Raw genomic sequence first — 15,427 nt, 5'->3', positions numbered from 1 at the left:
ATAAAACCCAGAATCCCAGTTGGCTTTGTTTAAAAACTCTTTCTACCTAAACCCCCACTTTTAAAGATCTATGTATCTGTACCTAATAAATCTCTGTTCGGGGTCTATAAATCTATTCGTTGATTATTTTCCAAAATATACGACTCTGCATTGAACTGCATTTGCCAAGTCTGCTAATTTGTTTGTATCGCACTAAAATTTCGTATTATTTCTCAGAGTTTTTCATTCCTCCTAATTTGCTATTGTATGGCCCTTAATCCATTGTTCTTAAGAGACAGGTTACGAAGAATGCTTTCATGCAAAAAATGATCAAAATGTGGAATGCTCTGCCCCAAGGTAGACAAGGAAAAGCTGTTCCCATTAGCTGATAACACAAGGATCTGAGTGACACATTTAAAATTTTGGGGCAAAAAATGCAGGGGGGGAATGTAAGAAAATAAAAGAATGACTTGCATTTATACTGTGCTTTTCACAATCATTGGACATCTCAAAGTGCTTTACAGCTAATGAAGTAGTTTTTGAAGTGTAGTCACTGTTGCAATTCATGAAAGAACTTTTTCTATGCAGAGTGGTAATGACATGGAACTCGCTGTCTATGTGGAAGTGGAGACAAGGAATGATTTCAAAAGGAAATTAGATGGACACTTGAGGGAAATTAATCTGTACTGCTCTGGGGATACAACAGAGAAATGGGACTGACTGGATTGCTCTTCAGGGAGACAGCATGGATCCGACAGCCTAAAGGGCCTCCTTCTATGCTAAAATGACTCAAAATGAATATCAATATTAAATGAATTGAAACATTCAAAATGGTACTGGATAATTACCTAAAGTAGAAAATAAAAAAGAGCATGGGAAAAAGCAGGAAAATGGGTCTGGATTAGATGAAGAGAGGAATAGGGGAAAAGTGTTAATCACTAAGCTTAGCACAGGTACAAAAGTTAAATAGGCTTCGCATGTGCCAAAATTTCAGCTTTTCTGTTGGCTTTGATGAGTCTTGTGAAAGTTGTATAAGGGCATAAGCAAGGTATAATATGAGCAGTACAGGCAAACTAACAGTCAAGTTCTTACAGTATTGGAAGTAATATGGAGCTCATAAAAGCAGTAACTGTCAGCAAAAAGGTAATGAAAAGACAAGTGTAGTTGAACAGCTCAGGTGTGCAATACTATTTGAAATCACTTCTAGGACCCTATGCAAGTCAAAAACCTGGAATACCATTTCAGCTTGTGGAGCCATTTCAATGTTTGGCTTTGGGGTCTTAATTCATAGAATTATAGTATGGTCACACAGCACAGGAGGCCATTCAGGCTACTGTTTCCATGTTGGGTCATGTAGTCCCTCTCCCCGCCCTTTCCACAAAGCCCTGCAATTTTTCTCTTTTCAGATAATTATCCAATTCTCTTTTGAAAGCCATGATTGAACCTGTTTCCACTAAACTCTCAGGCATTGCATTCCACTCACTGCTTAAAATGTTTTTCCTCATGTCACCTTTGGTTTTTTTGCCAATCACCTTAAATTGGTGTCCTCTGGTTCTCAGCTCTTTTGCCAATGGATGGGAACAGTTTCTCCCTATCTACTCCATCCAGACTCCTCATGATAGTGAGCACCTTATCAAATCTCCTCTCAACCTTCTCTTCTCTAAAGAGAACAGCCCCAGCTTTACCAATCTATCCTCATAGCTGAAGTCTCTCATCCACAGAACCATTCTCGTAAATCTTTTCAGCACTCTTACCAATGGCTTCACATCCTTCCCAAAGTGCGGTGCCCAGAATTAAAAACAATACTGCAGTTGAGGCCGAATCAATGTTTTTCAAAGGCACACCTTGATAAGCAAGGGGATGAAAGGTTATTGGGGATAGGTGGGAATGTAGAGTTGAAGTTACAATCAGATCAACCGTGATCTTATCAAATGGCGGAGTAGACTCGAGGGGCCTACTCCTGCTCCTAATTTGAATGTTCCTATGTACCATAACTTCCTTGCTTTTGTATTCTATGTCTATTTATAAAGCCCAAGATCCTGTATGCTTTATTGACTACTTTCTCAAACTGTCCTGCCACCTTCAATGATTTGTGCACAAAACCCCATCTCCCTCTACTCTTGCACCACCTTTAGAGTCATATCCTTTATTTTATATTGCCTTTCCTCATTCTTCCTACCAAAATCTATCACTTCACACTACCCTGCATTAAATTTTATTTGCTATGTGCCCATCCATTCCACCAGTCTGTCCATATTAGTTTGAAGTTTATCACTATCCTCCTCACAGTTCACAATGCTTTCAAGTTTTATATCATCTGCAAGTGTTGAAATTGTACCCTGCGTACCCAAGTCTAGGTCATTAACTTAAATCAAGAAAAGCAGTGGTCCTAACACTGATTCCTGGAAAAACTACTTCCTTCCTCCAGATGAAAAACCAGCCATTCGCCACTATTTCCAGTCACTGAGCCAACTTCATTTCCAGTCACTGAGCCAACTTCATATCCATGCTGCCACTGTCCCTTTTATTCCATGGGCTTCAATTTTGCTGACAAGCCTCTTATTGAATTTTATCAAATGCCTTTTGGAAGTCCATGTATGCCACATCCAGCACATTTCCCTCATCAATTCTCTTTGTTACTTCATCGAAAAACTCAATCAAATTAGTTAAACATGATTTTCCTTTAACTTGCTTTCCTTAATTAATCCATATTTGTCCAAGTGACTGTTAATTTTCCCCCCTCCCCAATTATTGTTTACGATTAGATAATTATCAATATCTAAAAACTTTCCCACCACCGAGGTTAAGCTAACTGGCATGTAGTTGCTGGGCCTATCCTTACTCCACTGTTCAAAAAAGGGTGTAAGATTTGAAATTCTCCAGTCCACTGGAACCACCCCTGTACCCAAGGTGGGTTACAAGAGTATGGCCCGTGCCTCCACAATTTCCACCCTTATTTCATTCCGTACCCTCAGATGCAGCTGATCCAGTCCTGGTGACATATCAACTTTAAGTACATCCAGTCTTTATAATATGTCCTCTATCAATTTTTAGCCCACCGAGTCACTGAACTACCTCCTTTTTCACTGTACCTTTAGCAATATTTTCTTCCTTGGTAAAGATAGTTGCAAAGTAATCATTTAGTACCTCCATCATGCCCTCTGTCTCCATGCGTAAATCCCCTAATTGCACAGCTCCAGGGGATTTTCATTATTTGAAAGGTTGTTAACTAACACACAAGTTAATATTGTCTTTCATTGGAAGACTGAAAATTTAAATTTTACATACGTGCCCAGGCGGTGTGGGCAGGGGCCGTTTAGGGTCGTTGCGCCCCCGACACGCCCTAATAACAGTTTTATGTCTGTGAAGATGTATTTCTGCTTCCAGCTGGTTCCAGAGTTTATCATGAGCAGGTCCTTTCATGTCTCGACCCAAAAGTTGGATTTGTTGCACTCTGCATAGAAGTATTAGCCATTAGAAAGATTGATGTTTTTGCCCTTAAATGTGTCCACTTGCTTGCTGAGCCAATGCCTGACTGAATTAAAGTTCCTTTTCATCTTAATGAAATATCAAATGTACCATGAAATCAAAACAGAAAATGCTGAAAATACACAGTGAATATTTGAGAGAGGAAAACAGTCAAGTATTTCAGGTGTGAGCATTTCACCTTTAGATGCTGGACACTGCTGTGAGTTGCCAACATTTTCTGCTTATATTTTTCATGTGCAGCATTCTACATAAAATGTACCACATGGGTTAATGTGTGTGTTTGTGTATAATGTATTATGTATTATGCTAATTGAGATACATTGCAATCAATGGTTTATATATAGAGTTTCTTGTCAAATGCATCACTAAAAATATATGCATTCCACCTTTTTCAGCTCTAACGGTGACAATTTAATTTCTCTTTAACCCCTTAAAATGTTACTGTATAACTGCACCATGGGTTCAAATGGTAAAGTTTAATTGCTTTATTGGTTTAATAAGTTAACATAATAAAGATATTTTTTTTAAATGTCTGAAAAGCCCCGACTTGTTTTCTGTTGGAAATGTAGTAATAGTCAGCTCACCTGCCCGCCAGCTCCTTATCCAAGTACTTAGCAGCCAGCCTTGCACCATACACCTCAGCTTGTAGAACTGCTATATGACGACGCAAGGCTTCATTCTCTTTCCTCAGCAGTTTTACATCAACTTCTAGCTTTGCTTCCTTCACTTTTTCTTTTTTATTGGATTCTAATTCTTTCTCCTTTCCAGAAAAATATAGACATTAGTAACCAACACAAGTAATTGGCCCTATTAGAATATAGTGTCCTTTGCAGTTACAAGCACTACCAAGATTGTGACACCCCCACACTTAAGAAATCAATGCCAAAATCTAAAGAAGGAATGGATTGACCTCAGCTCAAATGTGACAAGAGAGCTCAAGTCACCAACAAAGTGTTCTGGCAGATGACAAGAAATGACAAGAAAAATGGTATTTCACGAGACCACGATACCAATAGGTAAAGCACAGTTTCAAACTCAGAAACAGAATTTAGCAATATTAAACTAGAAACAATAAAATGTCACTCTATCTAGCCATCTTGCTTTATCATCTTTAACCTGTGGAAAAACTGAAAAAAATATATGCAGGAATTGGTAGAATACATTTTGCCTTTATATAATCATTTTAAGCATCACAAAGTCTAGTGGCTGGAATTACCATCATATGCTGCTCATAAGACAAAGGATATTCATTGCACTTGGAAGCATTTTATAAAGGCTACCTTTGTTCTGAGAAATGACACAAACTAAGAAACGTGTAGTGCAATTTTCTTGGTGCCTATATTACTTTGAAATGCAGGCTGAGGGCGGGATTTTCCGGCCCTGCCCACCGCCGGGATTGTCCTGTCCCAGCCGAAGGTCAGAGGGCTTTTGGCTGGGCTACCCAATCTCCCACAGCAGGTCCCGCCACAACAGAGCTGGAAAATGCCGGCCTGAGTTTTTTTCCCCTAGCAGATGTGTTATGTCTAGATTAAAACCTTCTGTAAAAATGTATAAAACTATATTAAAATACCCAAAGTTAAAAACATTCATCTGACCAAAATTAGCAGAAATGGTTAATTTTCTTAGATTTAACAAATTATTTTTAAAACTTACTTTAATCTATCATTGTTGAGAATAGCCAATAAAAATAATCAAAGTTTGACATTTATGAAAGGACATATTAGTGATGTGCTCTCAGCCAACAGTCAACCCAGTGCTTCTGTCCAAAAATATCTTTTCCTGTGTGACTTATCATGAAAGGGTAAGATTGATGGATGCCAGTGACAGTTGTCAGTGAATCCAAAAACAAACACACCAGCGTATTCACTTACCATCTCATCCACTGAAAGGACAGACTTGGGACAGGAAAGAAAAAGGAGTTAGGAAGGTAGCAGACATTAAAAACATAAAAAGTTAAACACTTGGGTTAAAAAGAGAGAAATCACTGAATTTTGCCCAAAAGCAGAGCAGGGATAATATTCCAATATTAATGGCCAAATGATTGCACTGAATGGTTACTTTAGTGAATAAAGGAACACTAGATTAAAACAATCTGCATATCAAAAAGAAAATACACTTATGGGCAAAACAAAGTGAAGAAAGTTGTACAGTACTGTTTTTGAAAATTATTGCAAGGAGTGCTCAGAGAAAACCTGAAAGAATACAAAATTGTAGCCCACCTCGGCTGTTCGCCAGGAGGCACATCTTGCCACTACCAGGTGGCAAGTCGGCTATTTAAATGATATTTTATCTGTCTTCCAGGCCTTGGGAAACACAGCCATTGAAGGGAGGTGAGGACCGCTGCCTGGAAAAGCTAAGTGCCTTTACAGTACAGTTTGTGGTCAGATGGAGCAGCAGCACTTCCTTCTAGTCTTTCAAGTTTACCTTCTTCCCTGCCCACCGTCAGAACCGCTCCCACCACCACACTCTTACAGTGACCATCTGCTCTTGGTCCAATTTCCCAGCCATGTTCCCACTAACACAGCTGCAGTCTCTCTACTTGCTCCTGGGGCTGTGGTCTCCTCCAGAGGATTCCCTGCTCAGCAGAAAGAGCCAAGCCTGCCAATCAAGGCCAGCTTCAGGATAGGAAACCTGCCTGAAAACAAAAGCACGCTGTGAGGTTAAAACTCCGCATCATGCGGAGAACCTGGAATTCCAGAAAAAAGCTGCTGCCCCTCCCCACCAACCTTGCTGAACCCTTCTCTATCAACATCAGAGCAAACTGACATAGGGCTTCTAAAGAAGAATCTATACAGGCAATTCCAGGAGACTGTATCTTGGAAGATTATAGGGATTGCCACTGATTTTATTTTGTTCATTTTAATGAATGGAGAATCATGACAATTTCTAAATTGCCGATAAGGCCAATCTTATAGCGCTTGCAGCTGTAAGAGTCCCAACGCGTGTATTGACCAGTGAAGGTAGGCTTGCGGCAGATTTCTCAACTAAGGCATGTTGCATGTCTTAAAGATGGAGATAAAACAATGGGTGGAAATAAATTTTTAAATATTAATAGAAACAGGTGGGAAAAGAAAAATATATTTAAAAAATAATAATTATTAGAAAAAAGGGGATTGGAAAGGGGGTGGGAATGGAGGAGAGAGTTCATGATCTGAAGTTGTTGAACTCAATGTTAAGTCTAGCAGGCTGTAAAGTGCCTAATCAGAAGATGAGGTGCTGTTCCTCCAGTTTGCGTTGAGCTTCACTAGAACATTGCAGCAGGCCAAGGACGGACATGTGGGCATGAGAACAGGGCAGTGTGTTGAAATGGCAAGCGACAGGGAGGGCTGGGTCATGCTTGCAGACAGGCCGAAGGTGTTTCGCAAAGCGGTCACCCAGTCTTCGTTTGGTCTCTCCAATGTAGAGGAGACCGCATTGGGAGCAGCGAATGCAGTAGACTAAATTGAGGGAAGTGCAAGTGAAGTGCCGCTTCACTTGAAAGGAGTATTTGAACCCTTGGACGGTGAGGAGGGGGGAGGTAAAGGGGCAGGTGTTGCACCTTCTACGGTTCCGTGGGAAGGTGCCGTGGGAGGGGGTTGAGGTGTAGGGGGTGATGGAGGAGTGGACCAGGGTATCCCGGAGGGAATGGTCCCTACGGAATGCCGATGGGGGGTGGGGGGGTGAAGGGAAGATGTGTTTGGTGGTGGCACCATGCTGGAGTTGGCGGAAATGGCGGAGGATGATCCTTTGAATGCGGAGGCTGGTGGGGTGATAAGTGAGGACAAGGGGGACCCTATCATGGTTTGGGAGGGAGAGGAAGGTGTGAGGGCGGATGCGCAGGTGATGGGCTGGACATGGTTGAGGGCCCTGTCAACCAACTTGGGTGGAAAACCTCGGTTAAGGAAGAAGGAAGACATGTCTGAGGAATTAAGATAAAAGCAAAATACTGCGGATGCTGAAAATCAAGAACAAAAACAGAAATACCTGGAAAAACTCAGCAGGTCTGACAGCATCTGCGGAGAGGGATACAGTTAACGTTTTGAGTCCGAATGACTCTTCATCAGAACACAATGTCTGAGGAACTGTTTTGGAAAGTGACATCATCGGAACAGACGCGGCGGAGGCGAAGGAACTGAGAGAATGGGATGGAGTGCTTACAGGAAGCAGGGTGTGAGGAGCTGTAGTCGAGGTAGCTGTGGGAGTCAGTGGGCTTGTAATGAATATTAGTGGACAGTCTATCACCAGAAATTGAGACAGAGACATCAAGGAAGGGAAGGGAAGTGTCCGTGATGGACCATGTGAAAATGATGGAGGGATGGAAATTGGAAGCAAAATTAATAAATTTTTCCAGGTCCAGACGAAAGCATGAAGGGGCACCAAAGCAGTCATCGATGTACCGGAGAGAGAGTTGTGGGAGGGGGCCGGAGTAGGACCGGAACAAGGAATATTCCACATACCCCATAAAGAGATAGGCACAACTAGGGCCCATGCGGGTACCCACAGCCACACCTTTTATTTGGAGGAAGTGAGGTGAGTTTAAGGAGAAATTGTTCAGTGAGAGAACAGGTTCAGCCAGACGGAGGAGAGTGGTGGTGGATAGGGATTGTTCGGGCCTCTGTTCGAGGAAGAAGCAGAGAGCCCTCAGACCATCCCGGTGGGGATGGAGGTGTAGAGGTGTTGAAGCACCTGAAGCAGCACTTCACTTGCACTTCCCTCAATTTAGTCTACTGCATTCGCTGCTCCCAATGCGGTCTCCTCTACATTGGAGAGACCAAACGCAGACTGGGTGACCGCTTTGCGGAACACCTTTGGTCTGTTCACAAGTATGACCCAGGTCTCCCTGTCGCTTGCCATTTCAACACACCACCCTCATGCCCACATGTCCGTCCTTGGCCTGCTGCAATGTTCCAGTGAAGCTCAACGCAAACTAGAGGAATAGCACCTCATCTTCCGATTAGGCACTTTACAGCCTTCCGGACTTAACATTGAGCTCAACAACTTCAGATCACGAACTCTCCTCCATTCCCTCCCCCTTTCCGATCCTCTTTTTTCTAAAAATTATTATATTTTTTTAAATATATTTTTCTTTTCCCACCTATTTTTATTAATATTTTAAAATTTATTTCAATCCATTATTTTATCTCCATCTTTTAGCCTATTTTTCGATCCCTTCCCCACCCTCCCACCCCATCCCCACTAAGGCCATCTGTCACTTGCTCATCCTGTTTTCTACCCTTAATGTTACCATTAGCACATCCTTTAGCTAATATCACCACCATCAACACCCCTCTGTCCTTTTGTCTATGACATCTTTGGCAATCTCTCCTTAACCTCCACCTATCACTGGCCCTCTATCCAGCTCCACCTGTCCCACCCCCCTTAAACAGCTTATATTTCACCTCATTTCTATTTCTCTTTAGTTCTGTTGAAGAATCATACGGACTCGAAATGTTAACTCTGTCTTCCTCTCCACAGGTGCTGTCAGACCTGCTGAGTTTTTCCAGCTATTTTTGTTTCAGATTTCCAGCATCCGCAGTATTTTGCTTTTATATTATGTTGCATGTCTTAATGGACTCCATCCTATGCTCAAGTTCACCTTTGAAATGGAGCAGTCAAATGAACTTCCTTTCCCTGATGTACCAGTTGAGCAATCGGCCAGGGGGCTCTCTACCACGGTCTACTGCAAGCCTACCTTCACTGATCAATAAATGCATTGGGGCTCTTACAGTTCCATGTGCTACAAGACTGGCCTTATTGATAACCTCATAAATTGGGCCCAAGCCATTTGCTCACCATGCAAGCTTGATGCTGAAAGAGTGCATAGCAAAGGCATCCTGCAGGATAATGGCCACCCTGATCAGATCATTTCACGCTATATATTGCGCAAACGGGCCCAAGGCCATTACTTTTGGCCCTGAAAACTGCCCAGTTAACCTCAGATTACCCTAGAAGGGCAAGGATTCGCAAAGATTTGAGCAACAGGTGAAGCTTGCTGTTTCATGCTGCTACTATGCAGTAGCAACACGAGTGGTCTTCGCACTAACAAGATGCTGCCGTCAAACCAAAAAGACGTTTTTCCTATCACATAAATAAGTAATGTGGTGCATGAATTTCAGTGACAGAGTGGTGCTAGGTATGTAGGCCATACATCCCAAAGACAGGCGGATCGTATCAAACAGCATGTCCCTTCCGCTTTTTGCAATGGGCAAGGTATGGACTGTATCCAACTCGCCCGTGCTTGCAAAACTCAAAACAGCGTCCAACATTAGATGTGATTCCACGATTGGACAAAATTTGCTAAATAATCCTCAAGTCTGCTAAGTATTACGCTGACAACCAATTTAAGATTGTCAGTCAGGCTTGCACTGTGGCGCATTTACTCGAAGCTACACATATCAACCCACAGGGCCCTGTTCTTTGCAGATAGAAAGAACATTTGCACACATTGCGCCAGTTTCAGCTAAACAAAATAAGTGACAGCCATTTGCTGATTCATTCCCAAGGGCAATGTCTTGGCCAATCAGAGTTAAGCTGCCTGGTTTAAATTTCAAACAATATTTGACAGCTAACTGTCAGTCACAATCAAGTGGTGCATTCTCCATAGCAATGCTTCTATCAATCACAGTCCACTCGCCAACCAATCAGCACTCTCTTCTCATACAGTATAAATATGTTGTTTCCCGACATTGGTTTTTCTTGCAAATAGTCCTAATGAGTGCAAGACGAAAAGCTTCAACAAAAATCAAATCTCTTTTCTTCAGCAATAATCAGTCTCTGAGAAGCAGTTAAAAAGGCTTTCCAATCCTTTTGAATACTGAATTTTGTGACAAGTTCAAGAGAATTGACTTGAAGAAATTATTTACCTTGAAACAAATTCATCCTAAATAATGCTGAACTAAACATACTCATTAGAACAAAATTAAAATCAACAACTTTGTTGTTGGTTTCAACTTTTAGCTAGGACATACCAGCTTGGCCTTGATTGAACTGGAGTCAACATTCTGCCCAGTCTTGGCATGTAGCTGCAGTTGGACTGCATGAAGCTGGAGGAGCTGATCATGTACTTCTTTCTCTAGCACGACTTTCTCCGCCTGGGTATCGATCAGCTCTGACTTCAGGTCCAGCAGCTGAGCCTACAGAACAAAATGAAAAGCAGATGGGTTAACAGCTGAAAATATTATAAGCAGTGTTCCGATCACATTTTCATTTTGCAGAAGGGTAGCATTTTAGGGTTTAATTTTATACACTTATAATAAATACACACAGGATATGTAATAGGTTCCATCTATGTCCCTTATCAAACATATGGAAGCAGATATGCCCAAGTCTTGCTTGAGGAGTAAAATTGGCTATGGCACTTCAGGAATCCAACCACTTCAAACAAAAGCAGACTTTATAATTTGTCCATAATACTGTTCAGCAGCAAAAGGATACTCAATATATGCAGAAGCAAGTTCACTTGGTGGTTTGTTAAATTGAATTTATATGCTTAGCTTATCGTATTACTTTAATTTTTTTCTTTCTTTCAAACACAATGATTCAATGATAATGTTATTGATAATCCCATCACAACATCAAACAACCACAAAGAAAATTTTTGTATGCACTAAGATATTTTCCTTATGGCTTAATCAATAAACAGGAAATAAGTAACTTTCTACAGTGTGCAAAACAGCACCATACTGTACTGTAGGAATTTATGACGTGACTGTGTTTGTGACATTCTGGGCAGCTTGCCAAACAGGTCATGATTATATCGAACTCACAGCTTTAATTGCACTACCAGATCCTGCAGACTCTCTCAATTCGCACTGACAATTTACCCTTGTGTCAATGTGTACATTTGAACAAAATGATTTTTAGCATGATGTAGCCATTAATTTTTGATATGCCTTGTCTTTTCACCTACTTTCAGGCTGGGTGATATTCTGCGTTACATGCATTGGCTTTCATCTTGGTATCTTAGTTTAAAAAAAGGCTGCAACAAACTCCAATGTGGTCACTGCCCAAGGACTAAATATTTTACACACACTACTGAATAAACACCAAGGGCAGGATTTTCCAGCCCCTCCCACTTCTGGGATCATCTGATCCCGCTGAAAGTCAATGGACTTTTGGTTGGGCCGCCGAATCTGCCGCGGCAGGTCCTACCACGACAGGGATGGAAGATTGCAGCATTTATACTTAAATGGCAAAATTAAACAAAGAAGGGAAAGCACCAAATCTTCTTCTGCTTCAAATATTTACCAATTTCCCCATAAAAGGTGCAATGATTGGTCTCTACCTCAACCACTCCTTGTGGCAAAGCACCTCATGCTCCAGGAACCCTCTGAACAAAGAGACTTGCCCGAATCTCTCTTTCCCCCATTCGTTAGTTAAATTGATCTCACTGCTGACACACCAACTATGTCTGCCAGGCCAGTGGTCTTTAAAAAAAAGTCAGTTAGTTTTTCTTCGTGTTGGTTGGAGGGGGAAGGTGAAGACTATGGAAGCTGGCAGCTGAAAAACAGAAAAGCAGCTAGCATCAAGACCAAATGAAAATGATTCAGCAGACTCAATTCAGTCCTCATCCTCATGCTGTGAAGCTTGCTTCAAAGTCAAATTAAAGCTACAAGGTTCATTACTGTATACAGTTTTGAAGTAACTTTGCGCAAAAGCTGCAGATCAGATCTAAAAATATATTAATTAAAAATGCACACGATCTATGGAGGAAGAAATGGTATTTGGCTTAAAAAGTTTAACTCTTACAGGAATTTACACATGTAAAATCTGCAAGGCAGATCAATTTAAGTTATTTTTAAAGGTTTGAACTGACAATGAAAGTGCTTCAGTCTTTGAAGTGTTCCCCAGAATATGAAGTGTCCCCCATTTACAATATGATTACATTGAACAGGTGTACCAGGACTGTTTAAGGAACTACTGAATTTGCTTTATATCACATGCTGTGCAACAGTCTTCAGCAATTAGCCTCACTTAAAATAATTGTGATTGTGCATTTCCACATGCGACATGCATGTCCAATTAACATTGCAACAGATGGAGTATTGTCCCACTTTACATCGTGTTGTGATCATAATGGGCAAGGTGTCACGTAGACCTCCACTTACATTACTCACAAATGGTCTAAGCTCCGAATATAGAAGAGGTCCTTTCTCTTCTTTTTCCCCTCTCCAAAAAAAAACTATGATTTGGATCAACATTTCCATAGAAGCATGGGATAAACATAGCCAGTTTGAAAAGATGTGCATCTTACTCCACTTACATTATTCATCAAGCAATTCATACTGAACTGAAAGAGCCTAGCCTATAATAGCCTGGTCCAAAATATGCTACCTTAATATGTGGATTAGACTTCTCACACAAAAATATTTCATAAAAACCAATACGGTTCAAGGAGCAGATAGTTATGGTAGTGAATCACTGGACCAGGTTTGATTCCCAATGGAAGTCAAATTAGCTGATCTCAGCTAGGGAAGCAATTGGAGTGTTACTCTACTGCTACTGAGGAGATGATGAGCAAACTATTCTTGAACCAGAGAGCCAAAAATCCCTGAAAATGACGCAGTACAGGAACTGGAGAAACAACTAGCCTAGCGGTTGCTCAGACAGAGTTTATACAGGGAAGGCCAATACACAAGTGACCTAAGAAAATTTTCAACAATCAACAGTACCATTAAAACAATTGTCTAATCAAGATGACTAGTGTAAAAAACCCAACGGAGGAAAACAATAATTTAGGTGGGGGGAGGGGCGAGGTGTCAAATATGGTGGCTGAGGGGGTTAAAAAAAAGGACAGCCATCAAGCTGAAAAACACTTCACCCTGATACCAGGTTTTCTGTTTTACTAAACAGAGAATGATGCATGGAAAGCTGCAACATGGACAGAAAATATTGATGAGGTTTTTAAAATTGTTAATGAGCATCAGTTTAAACACAAGATTCTGAGATAGCATGATTGCATTAAAGGCTTACTAGTTACAGTTCTGATTCATGCAAGCTCTTGTTCCAGATTTATACTGGATTGGTTCATTAAACCTTAAAAAAATATTCTGCAGGAAAGGATTTTTATCTTAAGAATACCAGAATTTTTATAACCATACTCCTTCTTATGCTCTGAAGAAGTCATACAGACTCAAGATGTTAACTCTGTTTCTCTCTCCACAGATGCTGCCAGACCTGCTGAGTTTTTTCAGCATTTTATTTTTATTTCAGATTTCCAGCATCCACAGTATTTTGCTTTTATCCTTCTTACACCTCCCACAATCCACAGCCTGAGGTCTGCAAAGATCACTGAGTATGACTGCTTATCCAGAAATAGAAAACACAAGCAAATGGCATTTTAAAATCTCTTTAAAGAAATTATTTTGTGTGACATCTTTTGTGTTCTGAGAACTTATGGACCCTCCACCTCCCCTTTATAAACCATGTCTGAACAATCTATTATACCCTCTGAAATAATCTTAGCTTGGCAAAACCACACAAATATAAAAAGTGATGAAATCATGTAGGTTTAAAACGATATCTGAGTAAACAGACATTTATCGATCACATTATTGCTATCCAGTGTCTGTCACTGCTGTCCCTGTAAATGTAACAAGTGATCGGTGGTTAGTTCCATCTTTCATAATGTCACTGATGGAACTTCATGAGGTCGTTCCAGAAAAAAATATGCAAAATATCACTTCCTGAATTGTCTCTAACCAGCTGTTTTAATTCCTAAAATAAGAAAAATATGAAATAACTAAACAATTCACTCACCCTCTACACGTTTATTAACAGAATTGCAACCTCGTTGGTCCATTAAAAGATAAACGTAAAAGGCTTTTTAAATAGTGTGCAAGGTATAGTTTAACAAAAGTCTAAATGAGCCTGTTGGTTAATTGTGGGGTGTTCAGATTTCTTCTTTAAACATCAACGGTCTCTAACAGGATTACAACATTTGTATTTCTTGTTCCACTTGGATGACAGCATTCCGCTACACTCTTGCACATGCCAGCCGTACTGGTACTGTTTCTTACTGAGGTGCAGGGATGCATAATTCACAGAACAGTGTGTTTAATTTTTTTCAACAAGTTATATCCCTCCGGGAAGAGCTACCTGTTGCAGTCATTGCCAAATTATACCCTTAATCATTTCAATCTATCTACAATAAAAGTTAAAGATGTGGTAATGACAGGAAGCTAAAGAAACGTATAGTGCAATTGATCCTGAGTACAGTGATCAAAGAACAAAGAACAAAGAAAAGTACAGCACAGGAACAGGCCCTTCGGCCCTCCAAGCCTGTGCCGATCATATTGCCCGTCAACTAAAACATTTTGCACTTCTGGGGTCCGTATCCCTCTATTCCCATCCTATTCATGTATTTGTCAAGCTGCCTCTTAAACACCACTATTGTACCTGCTTCCACCACCTCCTCTGGCAGCGAATTCCAGACACTCATTACCCTCGGTGTAAAAAACTTGCCCCGCACATCACCTTTATAGTTTTCTCCTCTCACCTTAAATCAATATCCCCTAGTAATTGACTCTTCCACCCTGGGAAAAAGCTTCTGACTATCTACTCTGTCCATGCCACTCATAATTTTGTAAACTTCTATCAAGTCGCCCCTCAATCTCCGTCGCTCTAGCGAGAACAATCCGAGTTTCTCCAACCTCTCCTCATAGCTAATAACCTCCAGACCAGGCAACATCCTGGTAAACCTCCTCTGCACCCTCTCCAATGCCTCCATATCCTTCTGGTAATGTGGTGACCAGAATTGCATGCAATATTCCAAGTGTGGCCTAACCAAGGTTCTATACAGCTGCAGCATGACTTCCCAGCTTTTATACTCAATACCCCTGCCAATGAAGGCAAGCATGCCATCTGCCTTCCTGACTACCTTATCCACCTGTGTTGCCACTTTCAGTGACCTGTGGACCTGCACACCCAGATCCCTCTGCCCGTCAATGCACTTAAGGGTTCTGCCATTTACTGTGTAATT

General features: G+C 41.0%; 1 protein-coding gene across 1 annotated transcript in view; it reads right to left on the bottom strand.

The window, feature by feature from the left end:
- The window catches only part of gopc (golgi-associated PDZ and coiled-coil motif containing), a 43,800-nt gene that overhangs the window by 10,193 nt on the left and 18,180 nt on the right, over nt 1–15,427 (bottom strand). The window contains exons 2-4 of the mRNA XM_078542202.1: nt 10,416–10,580; nt 4,053–4,228; nt 3,268–3,433 (exon numbers count right to left, since the gene is read on the bottom strand). Of these exons, the coding sequence (XP_078398328.1) occupies nt 3,268–3,433; nt 4,053–4,228; nt 10,416–10,580 (507 nt within the window). The remainder of the gene's footprint in view (nt 1–3,267; nt 3,434–4,052; nt 4,229–10,415; nt 10,581–15,427) is intronic.

Source organism: Cetorhinus maximus, chromosome 5 (genome assembly GCF_964194155.1).
Source record: "Cetorhinus maximus chromosome 5, sCetMax3.hap1.1, whole genome shotgun sequence".
NCBI classification, from domain to species: Eukaryota; Metazoa; Chordata; class Chondrichthyes; order Lamniformes; family Cetorhinidae; genus Cetorhinus; species Cetorhinus maximus.
This window is presented reverse-complemented; position numbering and strand designations above follow the sequence as displayed.